This window comes from Branchiostoma belcheri, unplaced genomic scaffold (assembly GCF_001625305.1).
Source record: "Branchiostoma belcheri isolate BF01 breed outbred unplaced genomic scaffold, Haploidv18h27 scaffold38, whole genome shotgun sequence".
Taxonomy (NCBI): domain Eukaryota; kingdom Metazoa; phylum Chordata; class Leptocardii; order Amphioxiformes; family Branchiostomatidae; genus Branchiostoma; species Branchiostoma belcheri.
This window is the reverse complement of record NW_017803998.1, coordinates 1,938,982-1,958,010: the sequence shown is the minus strand read 5'-3', so window position 1 is coordinate 1,958,010 and position 19,029 is coordinate 1,938,982. Positions and strand designations below refer to the sequence as shown.

Sequence of the window (19,029 nt, the reverse complement as noted above, 5' to 3'; positions counted from 1 at the left end):
ATTTCAAAACCAGATGCCGAAATAAAAGCTAAAGGGGCTACATACAGCTCTGTTTAAGCTATCCACAAGCCCTACATCATGAAAATATGTTGTTTTGTGACTTATCCCTTTTGAAAGATTTAAAGGAAAGATGCCCTTGCTATCTGCTATAGTGTCCAAACTTACTACGTTATTCTTACATCAAAAAGCTATCTACAGCAAATAGTAATGACTATAGCGTATGCAAAACAAAAGATACACATAAAAGGTTTGGTAAAGATATTGCAAGGGAATAGAGTTACACAAAATTCCACATACCATCTCCAGTGCAGTTAGACGCAGAGCTTCCCTCAGTACTGAAGCTGACACTGTTGAGACCAGAGAGCTCCACTACAACCCCAGTTCTTGGTGGAGAAGCGTCCACAACAATACTGCCTGAGTAGGCATCAGTCTTCAAACCTACACTGTTGTAGGCTGTCACTGTTACATAGTACTGGTGAGTGTCATCGAGGGTAAGACCTGTGCATGGGTACGTACAAGGAGAACAAAATGTATTATAAAGTCTGTACCACCTCCTGGTTATTTGATATTTCTTTTAACTTCCATGATTGTCATCCATTTAGATGAAGAAGTTATACCAAGAATTAAATAATTGCCCAAGCCAATGTACATGTATATGTATGGAGATCATATTCTAGAGCACAATATAACAAGGAATGGAAGTATTCTATAGGCCATTTTTTTCCAATTTGACGTTCCTGTCAGTCTGAAATTACATCATTTTCTCTCATTTCCTGTGCACATGTGACTCTACTGTATTTAAATGACTACTGACAAGCAACCAAGCAAGCAAAGACAAGAAGGACAAAACCTCTTCAAGAATGTTGTTACCTGTGGCTCTGTATTCAGACCTGTTGCCCTCCAGAGTGACTGCAGCCATGGTGTCATCCTGTCCCTCCTGTGTGCCGATCCTCACCTCATACCTGTCTATCCGACTCTCCAACTCCAGGAAAAACGCCCAGGTGCAAAAGATCTCAGTGGAAGCTGTAAAGAAAGATTTTTTAATCAGAAACTTAACGACTTTTAACAGTTATAATCATGATGTGGATACCAAATGCACAAAAAAATCATTTCAGACTTTTGGGTTTCGGGGTTCATGACTGTACTCGAACTGTGGAGTGGATTGTATGATGTGATCTTCCTGAATTCCTCCACATACTGCCAAACCAGTCCCATTTGAGTCACTTTCAGACCTGACCACCCTATCAATCAACTGTCAAACTACCTCCCACCCACCATGCAAACATGGCTACTTGGACATGGATCACAAAAAAACACACAGGTCAGCTACTTATAACTTCTGGGTTATTATAGTCGACTGCAATGTTTGTATGAAGGTTAGCCTAGCTCACCACCGGGTAGGTACTCAGGACAGGTCACAGTCCCCAGGTCTGGAGGGGTCTCATCAATGATGACACTACTGCTGATGGAGTATCCCATGATGCCTGCTGCGTTTTCTACATAGACTGTCAGGATGTTCGGCATTCCTATAACACAAAGTAGGAAACATAGTCAACACAATGGATGACTTAACATTACAACAATCAGCACTAAGGACAGTAACAGTGACAACAACCAACAGGGGCAATACCTAACATATAGAAATTTTGTTTTATAAAGTATTTCTAAAAAGCTGTGACTTTGTTGCTGTTATTTACCAAGTATATTTAAAGGATGGGTATCATAATATTATTGAGAAACCCAACGTTTCAACAATCAGCACCAAGGACATGGACTGTGGCAACAACAACAACAAGGACTATACCTAATACATAGATTTTGATTACCATGCAAATTGAACAAGAGTGTGGTTTTGGCTATTGATTGACAAGGATAGAGTTCTAGCTTATGAAATAAAGACTAAGCTTTAACTTCCAACACTTAGACTACAGAAATGGGACTTACCCAAAATTGGTCTAGCTATTTATCAATTGTTCTAGCTATTTATCAATATCTTGAAATAAAACAATATTCTGTACCTGCGCCAACTGGTGTGATAGCTGCCTTGTTCCCATAGCTTGGATCGTAGCTGGTCGCTGACCGGATGTTGGCACCGGAAGGAACTGAACCAAACTGGTACCAGCCGGATGTAACCGGACAGGTAGCATCACTGACTTCCCATGCAGCACTCAGGGCATCCTTGTCCTGTCTGTAGGTTGTTTCACCTGCTGTTACAGCCTAAAGAATAAGTGAAATTCCATTGGTTGCTTAATTGATTAGATTACTTAGGTCTATATGTAGAGGTTACTGATTCTTACAACTGTCTCCAGATAGGCCTGCTGTTACAATTAAATCATCAATTAACAAGAAACAAGATCTTTTGAAACTCTTGGAAGCATTTCAGTTTGTGTGCATTTATTGGCACAGCCAATGGAATACTAGTAGATGGCCTGCTGTACTTTCAAGTGGCCTAGCAGGAACTTTGCAGGTTGAGAGCATGTTGTGACAGGCAGTAAGTGAGTACATGGGCTCAATTTCTCCAAGCCTAAAGGGGCAACCACTTAGACTACCAACTTGACCCTAAGGTCAATCTGTGGTTGCAAAAAATCTTCCCCTTCTTGCAACTCTACTGCATTCAACTACCTTCAATACCCATGCAAATACACAAAGCTCGGGTGTAAAGAGCAGACATACGACCACTGCAAGTGCTGAGTTCACAATGAGAAAGCTCAAACTTACTGTGTTACCACCAGAGAGGTCCACGCCGATACGTGTGATATCGACCACTGGCCTGCTGCAGACTACAGTGACCCCGTCAGAGTAGGACTCCAGGATGTCTCCCACCCCGGTGACCGCACGCACAGTCACGTAATACGTCGTGCCACAGTCCAGGGAGAGGATAGCTCTTGCTTTCCCACTACCGCCCAGACCTATCGGAGAATAGCATTGGCATCAAACAGTGTAAAAAATTAAAAACATGAAAGTTACTCAGTTAACTTTATGGTTAACACTATAGATGCATGTAGTACTACCTAAATGCAGTAAGAGACTGAATTTTTATTTGTCTGACCAATCATCATTAAACAGAGGTAGTTTCCCGGACTTTTTAACTAGTGTCTTACAAGTACATCTTCATACCAATCAAGAGTTTTTGGGGATTTCTTTATCTAATAATGATATTCATTATTTTAAATGTGATTTATGAATTTTCTGTGTATTATGCAATTTCCTTATCACTGATTCTGTGTAATATTCATTCTCCCACCGGCTCCCTGAAGACAGAAAATGAGCTGAGATAACCTTTTCTGGGACCTTTTATTTAACTTCCTGTCATCAGCATCCCTTATGTGTAAAGCATGTGGAAATAGCTAGGGAAATGCATACAAACAAACATACAGATACACCAAAAACAAAACAGCCATTCACAGAAGTAAAAGAAGAAACATCCTCTGACCTCCTCCCCTGACTTGGTCCTCAGGTTTGAGGATGATCCCAGCAGACAGGAAGGGTTGAACATCGTCCTCCCCACTGGAGGTCCCCACAGCCCACAGGTAGTGAGCGATGCCATTCAACTGGCTCTCAAAACCTACAAAATGATAAAAAAATTCATACATGTAAAGTTGTTCTTGTGTTAGAAAAGTTTCTTACAAAGACAGAGTTATTTGTGACCGTCAGCCCTACTGAGCAGAAGTTTATATTGAGTTTTTCTGTTAATCCTCAGATTGAACTCCGGGTTCTCTTTAGGTGAAAAAAAGACAGTACAGGGGTGGGAGGGATCTCATAGTATCCTTTTCTGTTCTCTTACTGATGCCTCCCTTCACCTGGATTCGAGTTCAGTTAACTACCCATGAGAAACATCACAAACCTGAGAAGTGTGCCATGAGGGTGATATCGTCCTTCTGATAGTCGATGTCCACACCTTCCTCTGCTCCATCAGTAACGTAACCAGCCCTGTCTCTGTCCACCACAAAGACGGGAGTAGACGTGGTGGTGTCAGAGAAAGAGTTGGCGCCGTTCCTGGCCTTCACCGTGACGTAGTACACAGGAGTCTTGCTACCCCAGTCGGTCAGAGTGAGACTGAGTCCGTTGATGTAACCTGCTTCTTCTGAGCCCATGTTAGTGTAGTCATGTATATCACTCGATCCTGGAAGAACAAATTAAAGATGACAGACGTTTGTAAAAAAAAGCTCACATTAGTGGCTGGATTGTAACAATGATGATATCAGCAGAAAAAAGGACTGAAGCCACCAAGGTTGAAAAACCAAGAATACAACCATCAGCACCAATGATAGAGACAGTAAAAAAAAAGTTTCTCTTGCTCCAGAATGGCACCATCGCTTCTGTTTCGTATCATGATTACAAAGTACACATTCCCGGTGTCTTTACACCGCATCCTACCAACCAGGGCATAATTGGCCACAACCCTGTCAATCAACTGAAACCCAATCCCTACCCACTCACTTCCAATATAATCCTTACTGGTCAGGACAAGATACAAACTTTCCTTTCCCTAAACCAATGCTGCCTATGAAAGCTCACCAGGACTTGTTCCAATGCACACCCAATAGTCCTTTATCTGACTTTCTGGATCGATGGCTTTCCATGACGCCTGTATGCCCTCAGGGTCGGCCTGCCACACATAACCATCTATCTTCTCCTCCTCACTGCCATCCAGGACTCCCACACGTACATACAGGATCTGTGAAACACACGAACATGTATTTAGACACAAAGGACACATTCTAGGTTTTAAAAATGCGCAGAAATTATCTCGAAATTCAAAGCTTTGGGCTTACAATCTTGTAGTGTATTGTGTGCATCATAGTCGTAATAGTGTAAGTTTTACAAATTCGAAATATTGTGAATCCATCCCTTCCCATTCTTCAAAAGAAACATTACAAAAACTCCACTGTAAAATACAGTATATCAGCACAGTGAAAAGCATTCAAGCAATTTCAAGGTGACAAAACTGGATTTTCAGGGTAAACTTGTGATTGCTTGTTTTGTATCATGTGCTGGTTGTACCTTTTTGAGGACGGTACCCAAAAGATAAACAGACTCCATAATGTTATGTAGATTGTTTTGGGGCTATTTCAAACGCTTTAAGTATGAAATGATGAATCAGATGAAAACATGCTACGAAATGACAGTAATTGTCAATATCAGATTTTTTCATCCAGAACATTTTTTTTTGTTTTAAGGTGCAGTACTTATGCTCACCACAGGTGGCGATGGGTCGACGATGCTCCCGTCAGTGTCGTAAGCAGAAGACAGCAGTGCCCTGTTGACGGACGCCACCCTGGTCTGGTACAGCGCGCCTGCACTCAGGCTCAGGCCGCTGACTTTATGGTGGGTGAGGGATGGTGAGTTCAGCAGCTCCCAGGTTTCACCAACTATAGGAGACAGAAAGGCAGTTTGGACACATTTTAATAAAAAAATTGTATCTGGCAACGCAACATGTGAAACACGCTACTGGGTCAAGTATGTATACGTTCTTTGAATTACGTAGGTTGTACTTTAAAACTGTACATAATTCATTGCTTTCTATGCTGAGCCCTCATCATTTACAAGAAGGGGCATGGTAGTTCATATCCACATGGCATTTGATGTAGGTGTCGGCAAAACGACGGACAGGTTTGATCAATGGTCTCCTGGTGGCTTTCAATAGAACTGCAGCAGAACTTACAGTTTTTGCATCTCATATTTTGCACATCGTTTTAGGTGGGAAATTGCCCTTTTTTGGGTTCTCTAGCAGCCTTTTTAGTACTACAGGGGCCAATTTTCTTTGAGACTTTGAAAGGGAATAATTCTGGATGAAATTGACAGATTGTCATGATTGGTGATACGTAATGACATATTAAGTGATTCTTTATTGATTTAAAGTTACTGTAATCTTTATGTTTATTTGTGTTTATATCTGATTCATTTGTTTGTTCGTTTAATATTATTGATATTAGCCGACAGTATTTCCAGGAATACTTACCTGGGAAGATCTGTTGTTTGGTACCATGCAGGGTCTCGAAGATGGACATCTTGAAGTGGTCCAGTCCAGACTCGTTGTCATAGAAACCCCAGCCGGATGAAAAGGAGTCTTGGTTTGTCTGCAATATTCAGTAAAATAAAGATCAGTATTGGAAAACATAGTATAATGGAATCACTGTTTTTTGTTTGTTTTTAGAAGTAACTTGAAACTCTATTTCTATGTTGAATGCATCAAAGATGTTGGAAAATATTAAAACAAAATTAGTCTTAAGGCTTGGCCACATAGTATTGTTTTGTGATTGTTGAATCGCAAACTGAGGAAATTCTTGGTATAGTTGCGCTCAGGCTCTGTACAAAGTTTAGCTGTATTGTTAAGGAAAATGCTCTTTTAGATCCTAGACAATGCCAATGGTTCTGTAACAGCCTAAACATTGCAAATGCTACACATTGTACGACAAATATGACCGCACCATTATGTGAAGGTCTGTGTAATGGCCCATATAGTATCAGGACATGAATATGTAGACACGTTTTGCTTTCAGGCCTTAGTTCTTGCCAAATTTCAACTTGAGAACCAAACAAATAATGCCTTTAATCCCACAACTATTTAAGACAAATTAGGAGAAGTGACCTGGAAATCTCTGTCAATATCTGTTGTGGAATCCCCATCCCAGATGTCCACCAGGTAGTTAAACACAGGAGGAGTCAGGTCCACGATGAAGCTGTCAGTCAGGGCTTCTGTCACACCTCCCGCTACATTGATGGCTGTCAGTTTGCTCCAGACAACATCACCTAGACAAAGAATTTAGGAGGCAAAGTTTTAACTTCAAGAAGGGTACAAAATGAGCAGATATCAATAAACAAGACAGTCTTTCTTTGTTGGGCCATAATGACCCCTGCCATAATGACTCTTGTCTTGACTTGCCTGACTTTTGTTCCTTTTTCGACTTCCAAAAAATTGTCTATTTGCATTATCAATCAATAGTTTGTGCTTATAAACCTGCATTTCCCCTCTGGTCTCTCAGTCACTGACGAAAGCTAGTGGATACTAGCTGAAACATCTGACGTTTTCAAAATCATATCCAGTTGCTTGAGTAACTGCTGTTTGGCGTATGTTCTGCTTGTGCCAATATGACATGTTGATAAAGGCAAAAATTTGAAAATTGAAATGGGTCAAGTAGTTACCATGAATGAGGTGGAAGTGGAAGAAGTTGGCAGCCCTCTGGCTCTTGTCTATGTCATCAGGACCGTGCATGAGCTGGTCGTCTCCATAGGTGCCATCACTGGAAAAATATTCAATTATTAGCCTTTAAAAACTGAGCAAAATGGTACAAATATATCTTTCATTTTTAGCTACTACATTCATAAAGTTGTTCATGTAAGGCATTAGCTGCGCTCTCTCAATTAGCATGCATGTCGACCTATCGGTGAATACATGTAAACAAAAAAATAAAATCTAAAAAGCTACAGTTTCCTAATCCTTTTAAGCTAAAATCGATAATATTGAAGACCCAAATTTAACCTTTCAGTGCCAAGCAGTGACTATAACAGAGTCTTCCCATAGCTTCATTGCCCATTATGATTTTAATTTGTTATATCAATTGTTTCTTTTTCTTGTCATTGCATAATCATTACAGCACACCGACATATATATATATATATATATATATATATATATATATATATATATATACTGCGTCAAAACGGCTGTGGGACTAACCCTAGTTTAATTTTACACATGGCTTCAACATTTTCTCCACTTACTCATTCAGTTGTCTCCTGTAGATAGACAACATGAACTCATCAATGCCAGACTCTGGGTCTATGAAGTCTCCCCATTGGGCGTCGACACGTGCAGGCTCGGAGGTGAACTCAAGGTCAACGGGGACACCGTTGGCGTCTGTTTCGTCACTGTCCCCGTCCACAAACCAGCCAGATTCCGGTGGGGTCAAGTCCACTTGGGCTGAAACATTGCAAAATCATTGATGACTATACAGTGAATATGTCAAACAAAGTTTGTGGCAAGTATATGTTTCTACTATTGGTAAGTCTTGCTAAATTAAACTGAAAATAAAACGTGATGAAAAAGTTGAATTATAATGGACTGTAAGGCGAAATCTTTAGAAATATTTTTATGCAGTCATGTCAAATTGCAACATCTACAATTTTACAGTGACATAGTGCAAATTGTAAATGTAAACAATAATAATATGCGGAAGTTGGAAACATTTTGATGTTGGCAAAATATGAGGTTAAGACAAGATTATAACACTTTAAAATCAGAAAGATGCCACAATGATTATACAATACGTACACATATTGTAAACAATTTCGGTCATACTAACACCAGCTCTGTAGTACAAGTTGTATCGATGATTGAAGATTTCAAATGACGGACAATACAATCTTGTCTTAATACAGAATGTAATGTTCCTCAAAGTATGTATTAATCATCACAACACTTAAACTTACATCCATTGCTTGTTGCTGAGACATTCAGTGCCCTGTACCCTCCATGTACAGCCACTACCGTGGTGTAGTACTTGGACATGTGCACCAGAGGCGTAGCAAGGCTGGCGCAGGCCTGGTGGGTTCTGGTGTCCACAGACTGGAAGGCCATCAGATCTGTTTCACCTGGTGTGGAGCCGACGCCCCACCAGTAGGTCTTCAGTCCAGATTCAGGGTCGTAGAAGTCTCGCCAGTTAGCACACACCTGGGAAAATGATTCAGATAGAATTAATTCTTGTGTACTCGGAAGTATTGTTTTGGGTGGCCGACGTATGATTTTGTGTGTTTCATATTCAAGTAGGAGGGTGAAGGGTGGGAGGTGATTTTGACAGTTGATTGCACATATCAAGATGGCGGTGCCCATCAACCCAAGGGTAAAACAGAATATGTTTCATTTACGTTCTTCTGTTATCCTTGTATCCTATGTATCATGTTATTCAGCATGGTGTACATGTAACATCACGCTCTGATTTAGCCCCATGGGCATGAACAATGCAATTAAAGATTCGCTGTAACTGGTCATTTTCTTACCTCATTCAGCTCCGGGGTCCAGTCGAGATCTTTCCCATAATCATTCCCATCCAACACCTCTCCAGGGAAGGGCGCAGAGCCGTCAATGATGATAGGAACATCAGCCGTACCAACTGTCATCAAATAAACTACGGGACAAAAACAACAAAAATCAAGAGTCAAAGTGTATTCATATTTTCCAATATCATTTGTTCTTATACTGTTGAAATTGTCAGTTAGCTTTCTTGTTGTCACTAAATAAATGCAGCATTTTTTATAAAGTTAGTGGTTCTTGACTTCATGGTAAAAACTATTTTTGTGGGTGGGGAAGATTGACAGGCAGAATTATAAGAACTCAAAAGGGCAGACACAAGAATTGGTATATATAAGAATTGTCAACATGGGTAAATTTAGGGAGCCAAAGGAACTTTATAATAATTCCCAGAAATCTGAAATCTCTAAATTCTTGTTTACAGTTTTGTATTTTGTAGAATGGACAAACTTTCTAAAATTGAATAGTTAAGTTCTTCATTCACCAACTTGGCGAATTTGTTCACAGAAAAAAGAGATTCCAAATAAAATGTTAAAATCTGTAGTTCTGACCTCCGTTGACAGCCCTAATTTTGGGCCACGCGGGCACGCCGTCTTCAATGGTCGGGTTGATCTCGATGGTCCCGGTGTGGTTGTGACGTTCCCAGTTCATCACCAGCACGTCAAACTTGGTGAGACCCAGTCCGATGTCTGCCTCCACAACAGCCGACTGTTCATCACTGTGGACAGGGACAACAAGGGTTTCAAATTATTTATGAATCGGTCCTGCAAAAGTTTAATGTTCCCACGCCATATCATGCACAATTATTAAGACACATCTACATGTATGCAACCACAAGACACATCTATGCCACCATAAGACAACAACTATACAAATTGCCAAATATAAGATACTACGTATATGTAATCATGAGACACTACTATAGGGCATATCTACCCATCCACTGGACAACGTTCAAGGCACTGAATGGTATGACACCTGCGCACATCTCACAATACTTCACAACATCTGCTTCTACCCACTCACACAACACCCGACACAGTACACAGGGGGGGGGGGGCTCCAACTACCTAAAGCACGTCTACAGTACAAAAAGAGATCATTTTCATACTCCGGCACAGTTCTCTGGAACTCCCTTCCGCCACATGTAAGAAACTCAAAATCTATCAGTACATTTAAGACCAGACTTTCTTCCCTCACCAGTTAATTTGATTTTGGTTGAGTGATTTACAAACATTATGATTTTCCTTACCAGTAACTGTTAATATGATTTTGTTTGATTTATGCTTGTGAGATAAGTTCCATTGATATGCAAATTCCTTTCGCTTTAACTTATTTATGTTTTGGTTGGATTCTTTATGTTACCTTATGATTAATTGCACACTTGTATATAGTGATTATTTTCTTCTTATTTATTATTGTATTTTATCCTCAGTTACATGTACTTTGTATTTTACTATGTTGGGGTTTACCCCCCAGGTATCATTGAAAAACGCCGAGAAGGCGATATGTATCACCTGGATAAATAAATAAAATGAATGAATGAATGAACTCTATGGAAGACCCATAAGAAACTTTGAGGCAACCACAACCTTGATGTAACCTTAATTCATCTCAAAACAATAATAATTATAATAGAAACCCTTGATGTAGCCATAAGATAAGAACCTAATACTATTTTCCCAATCTGGTGATAAAACATGATAATTGTAGATAAAAAAAATTAAATCTAAATTTCATTCATTTATTAACTCATTTGAGTAACTGTTTTTGACGTATTAACATTTGAAAGAATTTTGTTACAAATTTGGAGCATATCATGTTTGGAAATGAATTAAAATGATTAGCATACCTTGTATTGTAGGAAATCTGAAGGTCATTGGTCTCAATGTCAAACTCCACCCCCGTGATACCGTGGAACACCGGCGGGGTGTTGTCGATACCGTACGGAGACGTGTGGCAGACGGTGAGAGACATCGTACCGCCGTGGGCTACTCGGTTGAAGCCGCGAATGCTCAGATAGTACCTCCTGTCTGTAATACAGAAAAGTATGTGATTGTGCAAAGGTTTCAGTGGGTTGTTTCATTTCCAATGAGTGGGCAACTTCAATAAACATTATCAGACTAGAACGCACAATATCTATAACTCTTAGTTTCAAGTAGCTCTTAGTTTATTCTTGGACAATATCAATCATTGTGCATGTTGAATGAATGAGGGAAGAAAAGATTAAAGAAACAAAGGAATTGGTTGATGATTAACTAAAGAATTTAGATTAGGAACCATGAATAAAGAAAGGGAGAAAGAAAGGAAGGAATGAAAAAAAGGATGGAAAGAAGAAATGATTGGGTGGAAGAGACAAGGAGAAAAGGCAGGGTGGAAGGAAAGAAGGCAGGAAAGAAGGAAGTGAGAAATGAATATTTTATATATTTGAACAAAAGAAGGAAGAAAAAAGGAAGCAAAGAAATGTAGGGATATGGGAGAAGTAACAGATAAGAGGACAGGAATAAACCGATTTTTATGAATGAGCAAATGGGATACTGTTCATACCAGGTAGGATCCCGTTGACTACAGTAGGTGCAGGTGGTACTGGGTAGATGGTCCCGGTGTGTGTCCACTCTGAGCTGTCATACAGGTGGTCATGTGGGTCGTGATGCGGGTGGATCATACAGTCACAGTACTCCCAACCCGCACACCACGAGTAACCATAGATACCGGTCTCATCGTCATGGATACCATCGAAACTTACTACAGAAGGGAGGGAGAGAATGGTATACAGATTTTGGTATTACCAACTACATGTTGTAGCATACATTATGTACATGTAGTAGAAATCAATTAATGCAAATCATTGTCCAAGTCATAATGAACGCTAAGTGAGCAAAACAAAATAAGCACACGCAATAAAATGCTAAAATTGGTAAGCTACGTACTAATTGCTTAAACATTTTTGATTAGATTGATTATATTTGTGAAAATCTTTCGAAATTAGATTTTTGTCTTTGTTACAAGAACTTAAGGTATCATTTTGTCTTGAGATATTGGGACAAATGGATTGACAGATACACCAAGTCTTGTAAAAGCTATATTATAAATGGTAGTATGATGTAGTAGTGCTGAGGCACATTGTTCCATAATAATATAAATCTTACCCCTGCTGCCTAACTCCATTTACCAAATAGATTTGGTACCAATCAGCTACCTTAGCAGAAAATTAATTGTACAGACAATAATACATGTACATTTTTTCATATCTGTATTACATAAAAGATTAAGAGAAAATCTCACTTGAGATGAAAGTGTTGGCCCTGGTGTAGAACCCTCCCACCTGATGTTTCATGCCGTTGGTCACAGTCATTGATGTTGGACCATCCTGTATAATCCTATTAGTAATTGAATTAAAATGGTTCAATTATTATTACACCTTTCTATGTACTACATGTACCTTGTACAATGTACGTAGGTTGAGCATGTTGCAAGTTTTTTGCATGTTATCTTAAAGTTCATAAATGCATATTTGATAAGAAATGGATTCCTCAATTGTACCCATCAGTTCCTGAAGACGCAACATTGGGACCTGCATGCCAGGAATTCATCCCAGAACCTTCAGTCAACAACCCAAACCACAAGAACACCTTGCCACCATTTAACTATTAAGTAATATTTTGTTGACGATGATGATGAGAATTCAAACCTGTGGTTGGGTAGTCTTGACGTGGCTGTCTCACATCTGTTCTGGTGCCACTTGTCCACCACCTTGTCGTGACAAGCCTCGTAGAACGTCTCGTCACTGAGGACTTCTCCAGCAAAACCTGGGTCCGGTGGGGTGAAGTCTGCCAGGATTCCCTGGTAAAAACATTTTGTTTGTTACTTAATGATTAAAGTTAAAGTTACTGCCTGTTACTACAGAGGACCCTTCCCTCATATGCGTCGGCGTCGTGTGGTGTAGTGGTTAGAGCAATCGACTATGAACCGGGAAGACCCGGGTTCGATTCCGAGTCGTACCCGGTACATGTCTGAACATGCGCCCCGACGTTGTGCCCTTGGGAAAGGCACTTAACACGACTTTCCTCACTCCACCCAGGTGTGAATGGGTACCTAACTTCGGTTGAGGAAAGTCGTATTGAGGTCACCTTGTGGCGCCGAATGGCAGCCGCACAGACCCTTGCGACAGTTCCACAAAACATAATTGTGGAACAAATATGTGTATCATGTGTGTTATTTGATTGTTGTAATTGTTGTGATTTGTATTGATTATTATGTGATACCCTGCATCAATTCAGCCGTATAAAGGCTGCGACTGCACGGGTACTGTTTGGACAATAAAAACCATTTATTTATATGCAATATGCACCAGTGCAACCTTTTGCGTTGCAGATCTATCCAGTCCAGAATATGTTAGAATCTATGGTTTCCTTACAAATATTGGCAGGATAGAACGGTGTGTTTTAGCTAATGACCACAAATGACCACTCTGAGGCCGACCTCATCGCACGAATCAGATTTCTGATTTTTCAAAATATGTTAATATAATAACTTAAAGATTAATGTACAATGTACAGGAACATGTACTATAACTGCAAAGATCATTGATATCAAACAGAATAATGTAATCTACTACATGTAAGTGCCAATTTAGCTTATGGAATAAATTACAGTATTATTTTAGAACGATAATAGCTAAGTTTACTGTTAAAGATACTGTTAATTACAGAAATGAAATTCATTACAAGTAGCATTGTGTAAAACAATAAGAATCACACAAAAACAATACTACGACACTGTGCAATGTACATACATGAGAAGAGATTTCTCCCAGATATTCCATAGTGTTGTCTGCCTCCACATTGAAGAAGTACAGTTTGTTGTGTATCAGCTCCAGACCATCCAGCGAGAGGGCAGCAGTGTAGCCTACACCCAGCCTCTCATAGAAGTGGAACCTGCCAGACTATAGGGAAACGGAAGAAAATTTGTCAGAAAATAGTCGGGTTAGATCATTGGGAAGAAAATTTGTCAGAAAATAGTCTAGGGCTAGCAAACAGGAAATCAGAGATTTCAGACTTCTTGGAAGTATGCAATTCTCAGCTTCCTGAATTCCCCCCATGTTCACATGTAGTTCCCTGTTGGCTCCAAGCCTGATTTTGAGACCTACCCTGCATGTTTGTTTAGAAATACATCTTGGACAAGGAACCAGATTTTTGGGCACGAGATATATTAATGACATCAGGGCATTTCAATCATCCGTCAACAAAGACGGGGGATGCCACAGACTATATGCTACCTATTATCCACTGCTCCATAAGCCACCTTTGTCAAATGCACAATGTGACATCACGAAAGGGGTTAATTGCTCATTCCTTAACAAAGACTCAAGTTTTAACTGTTGAAAATTTGGGTAAGTCCAATTTGTTGAAAATTATCCTGTTTCTTGCTTCATAGAAACAAGGAAAATCATTTTACTTACAATTTGCACTTGTGGTCCGTTCTTCTGTCCAACAGCCTCAATCTCTCCCAGGAGTTCACAGTTCTTAGATTCGCCGTAGTCGAAGTTGAAGCTCTTACAGTGTACTTCGTCGTACTTCAGACACTCGGCGGCACACGTCTCGGGGCTGGCAGCATAGGTGTCCGCCCCGATCATGACCTTGAAGGCGGCCACACCAAGACGACCTTCCCTTGGAGCAGTGAAAGCACCCAAGCCTACAAAGAACGGTAGTTATAATCAATAATTTACATATAGATGCAATATTTCTATCATGATCATTATGGCCGTAGATAACACAATACACAAATACTTAATATATTAATTCAAACTTGTGGAAAGCTTTAACAATAGAGTTGGGATTTTTTTCATTATTTTGGTTCATTATTAGTAAGTTTCCCATCAATTATCTGCACATTCCACTGTCAGTTTTCCACAATTTCAACCTCAAATCCAACATTTTTGTCAGTCTGCGGTTACACCATTTCCCCCTCACTTTCTGTTACTATACTATAATAAAAACTGTTGACACACGTGCAAACCAACAAACAGTAACACAAAAGAAAACATATGTACACAAAATTAAGACTTTTCCCTACCACAAGATGTCAAAGCAACACCTTCTCTCACAATTTTCAAACGGCTTCTGTCTCTGTGACTGACCTTTACGGAACCTCTATATATGGACCTGATGACGTTACGACCTGTTTTGTTATTGTTATTTATTTATGTATTCTTTTATTTATACTTTATATTATTGTTTTTCTTTGTACTATTATTATAATTATCAATTTATTATTATCATTTTACCCCTTGACTATCCTCCCAACTCGACCCCCACAAAAAGCGGCCGTCATGGCTGAATGGGGTGATATATATTGTACATATGATATATCATTAAGTATAAATAAAGGCACAAACAAACAAACAAACAAACCATCAGATCTGGCGCTGCTCTTTGTGATGGTGAAGGGTCTCCATGCTCCTATCTGGTCTCCCCAGACGCCCTGTCCGTACCCCACCCCCCATCTCTGACCAGTCAGCATTGAGTCGTCATACAACTTCACAGCTGCACTCAACTTCGTCGGATCACTGTAGATAAAAAAGAAAAAGAAAATAAGTCCAGGACTAGATGAAATCCAAAATACTTGGCATCTGTTAAACACATTGCATCATTGTCATTCCATATAATATTACATGACTGTATTTAGAAGGGGCGGGCAGTTAGCACTGTATTAAATTTGTTAATAGTTCAGGTTTCTATTTTCAAATTGTCAGCTTTTCTTTGGTTTAGGCCAGCAACAAAATATAAATAAAAAATAAATTATAAAGTATTATGATTGTATAAAGCCAAACAAAACTTCTAAAACAGCTCCGAAAAAGCTTCAAAGTTTAAAGACCTCTGCTTGGAGAGTAAAATACAGTCACTGTAACCTTTCTGTAATCAACAAAATCTGTTGACATAATGTGACACCAGATTAAAAGCCCTACTAAACAAGGAAATGCAGATGTTTTCAGTAAGTAGAACATCTGGTAGCCGAGATAGTATCCACGCAATTGGTACTGTATCCAAAAGGCTGCTGGTGACATTGAATGATTTTCTACCAAAAGATAGCAACATTGGATACTTGTCCTGAATACCAAAGATCTGATTTGATCAGTTTTCGTTACCTTGTGGAGAGGTAGTCCACTTCAATCTTGCCTGTAGTTGGAGTGTTGTCGTAGGTGGGCAGACTACAGGTGGCCTGAGCACACTGACCACCGGTGTTACAGGCATGCACGATGAAGTACAACGGGATGCCATTCCTCAAGTCCTGCAGAATACATTCAATCAGTAAAATTGTAAGATAGTTTCTAAAAATTCTTGAAAACTTTAAAAATGATGACCCACTGGAATGGACTGGGTTATGACTAATTTTAATTACTATATAATTATTATGTTTTATCATTATTTTGAAAGTTCAATTTTCTGTTCGGGTACAGGTCATCATGGAGGAAGTTTAAGCTGTAATTTCCAACACAAGGAATTTCAACTTACCCAAGTAAGTTGAAATTTACAACATTGGTAGAATTTCTAGCTGGTAGGTATTTTCACATGTAAATGGTATCTCTAACAAATCTGACAGAGCTATTCACTCAATGGTTCATGATCAGTTTGCATTATAATCAATCAACACACCTCTTTTATCTGTGTCACAGACCCTCCCAGTGCCTCCATATCAATAATGTCAGAGTCCCCGGGTGATGTCCCGACGCTGTAGAACAGGTTAGCGGGCGACCTGTCGTCACTGGCGGCTATCTCGATCTCGAAGGCCGGCTCGGTGTAGTCCAGACCCGGTATCTGGCTCACCTCACAGTTCTGTGCCCCTGAACCTCCGCCTCCCTGAAACAGCAATACACTCACATTGGACATGTGCATAGCCGATTCGTATGTTTTGGGTCGCTATTTTTACTAGCAGTTTCTTAGTAGTTATCAGTAGTTTTATGTGTACTAATTATCTGTTTTTATACCAAATGTTCCTTCTGTTCCTGCAATTAGCCCTCGGGCAAGAATTTGCAATAAAACTTATTATGCTATTTGTCTGGACATTGTACTAGGTTAACAGTGCGTGGGTGAGGGAAGATTGACTAGCAGGATGATTTGTCAAAAGGTCAGGCACGGGAAATGGGGTAACTTGAGAGTATGTTGACAGCACGTGGGTGCACGGGAAAAAGACTGGCAAGGCAGATTGACGAGTCAAACAGGAAAGACGTGATAAACAGGAGAGCTGGAAATTATACCAAATTTGGAAAACCCAAATTTTTCCAGGAAGTTTTCCATTGTATGAACTTCAAGTAACTTCCTTCTATGATTCCCATCAGTCAAATTTTTGAGACGTATCCCCCCTCAAATATTATGACCCCAAGGGCACACCAGAGTTCACACCCCCATCACTCTATGGCCAATGAAACTCAGCCACGAATGACTCAATTCCTTAGGTGGTTCCAGTGCAGACTCGACACATACACACAAACTATCAACTGACCCGACCAAAGACAATACTTCCGTCCTAAAAATTTATGATAAACTTACACCAACAGCCGGTTCTATCTTTGGAGGGGACTCGTCTTTCTCTTTAGTGGTGAGCTCCAGGATCCGAGCGCTGATAGTTGGGGTGGTGAACTGCCACAGTAAAGCTTCGAACAGCGTTTCTTTGATGGTTCCGACCAGTGGGATGCTGACCTCCACTGTGACCAGCGCCTTCAGACGCAACTCCAGGGGGATCAACTCAACATCCAACGTCATCCTGGAATAGAAATTAATCATGTAATATGCAATCTCGAACCAGTTTAGCTCGCTGAAGAGCTTCACTTGCATTGGATGTGGCAGACAGACGCCATGTGTAGTATTTGCAGGTTCGTAATACCGTTCTACGTACGAGTTCTTTTTGGCTGTCAACAATGAAAGGCGGAACACAGCTTAACGTCCCATCCTAAGGACTGCAACCCTTTCCTTTAGTTACAGTGCATTTCATGCAGGTGAGCGACAGTGGTCGGGATTGGAACTCACAACCCCTTGGTCCAGAAGCAGGGTCACTAACTAGCTAGGCAATGTTCCGACATAGGATTTGGTTATTTGGGTTGTTGGAAAAAAAAGGTTTTTCGGAATACATAATATAGGTACCTAAACCTAGTAAGTAGATCAAACAAGAAAGAACAGGATATAACATGTTATGATATGGTACATTGCTGTATCTTGTAAAAATCGACCCAAGATTTGTTACAAAAAAAGGCACTTCTCTTTGGAGTCCAGGTCACAAAAAATCTACACTTTTTGTTGATCTTTGCGTCAGATGCTAACAAGGTGTTTCACATTGTCCAGTAGTAGTAGTAGTAGTAGTAGTAGTAGTAATGTAGTAGTAGTAGTAATCTACGCATCATACCCAACGTCGAATGGGAACTTGCTGAAGCCCATCTCTGCCATAGTGGGAAAGCGAGTTTGCATGATGTCTCCCTCCAGCCGGAGTTTCCCATACATGAGAGCACCAATACCCAGCTCACCCCATACTGTTATCCCTATATAAGGTGTCGACGTCCCTGCAAATCAGAAAACAGATAATTGTGTAACGTTATGGGTACAAAAATATTTAAAACTTTATCATACACTGTATATTTAGGCCACAATAACATTCAATACGGTTGTATCTATATAATAACTAGCGGTATCACACATGGTTCTATTTGGTCATTACACAGGCTTCCTATTATGCATAATTTAATGTTGTACAGAATAATATTATTTAGAGTGCATTTTACGTGCACTGCATGCGTCGCTTTTGGAAATTCAAAGATACTTACAACTTTTTGTTTGGCACATTTTGCATTGAAATGTGTATTTTCTTAAGTGGGTATGACATAAATACAACAAAGTGTATTCCGCATTACCCTCGGTCCCAGCCCTTCCGCTGGTTGGGCTGTTACCTCAGGTGACATAGAATGCCCTGTGTTGTATTCTACATAATTATATATAAAACTTATGTTT

General features: G+C 39.9%; 1 protein-coding gene across 1 annotated transcript in view; it reads right to left on the bottom strand.

Annotated features, from left to right (window-relative positions):
• The window catches only part of LOC109476567, a 99,239-nt gene that overhangs the window by 24,983 nt on the left and 55,227 nt on the right, over positions 1 to 19,029 (bottom strand). The window contains exons 69-95 of the mRNA XM_019777552.1: positions 18,431 to 18,584; positions 17,581 to 17,794; positions 16,687 to 16,890; positions 16,179 to 16,321; positions 15,445 to 15,599; positions 14,493 to 14,725; positions 13,827 to 13,976; positions 12,723 to 12,874; positions 12,317 to 12,411; positions 11,579 to 11,776; positions 10,884 to 11,064; positions 9,583 to 9,749; positions 9,001 to 9,128; positions 8,434 to 8,674; positions 7,726 to 7,924; positions 7,147 to 7,244; positions 6,593 to 6,753; positions 5,963 to 6,080; positions 5,200 to 5,372; positions 4,519 to 4,678; positions 3,845 to 4,123; positions 3,434 to 3,565; positions 2,719 to 2,909; positions 2,019 to 2,217; positions 1,392 to 1,526; positions 871 to 1,023; positions 298 to 498 (exon numbers count right to left, since the gene is read on the bottom strand). Of these exons, the coding sequence (XP_019633111.1) occupies positions 298 to 498; positions 871 to 1,023; positions 1,392 to 1,526; positions 2,019 to 2,217; positions 2,719 to 2,909; positions 3,434 to 3,565; positions 3,845 to 4,123; positions 4,519 to 4,678; positions 5,200 to 5,372; positions 5,963 to 6,080; positions 6,593 to 6,753; positions 7,147 to 7,244; positions 7,726 to 7,924; positions 8,434 to 8,674; positions 9,001 to 9,128; positions 9,583 to 9,749; positions 10,884 to 11,064; positions 11,579 to 11,776; positions 12,317 to 12,411; positions 12,723 to 12,874; positions 13,827 to 13,976; positions 14,493 to 14,725; positions 15,445 to 15,599; positions 16,179 to 16,321; positions 16,687 to 16,890; positions 17,581 to 17,794; positions 18,431 to 18,584 (4,614 nt within the window). The remainder of the gene's footprint in view (positions 1 to 297; positions 499 to 870; positions 1,024 to 1,391; positions 1,527 to 2,018; positions 2,218 to 2,718; positions 2,910 to 3,433; positions 3,566 to 3,844; positions 4,124 to 4,518; positions 4,679 to 5,199; positions 5,373 to 5,962; positions 6,081 to 6,592; positions 6,754 to 7,146; positions 7,245 to 7,725; positions 7,925 to 8,433; positions 8,675 to 9,000; positions 9,129 to 9,582; positions 9,750 to 10,883; positions 11,065 to 11,578; positions 11,777 to 12,316; positions 12,412 to 12,722; positions 12,875 to 13,826; positions 13,977 to 14,492; positions 14,726 to 15,444; positions 15,600 to 16,178; positions 16,322 to 16,686; positions 16,891 to 17,580; positions 17,795 to 18,430; positions 18,585 to 19,029) is intronic.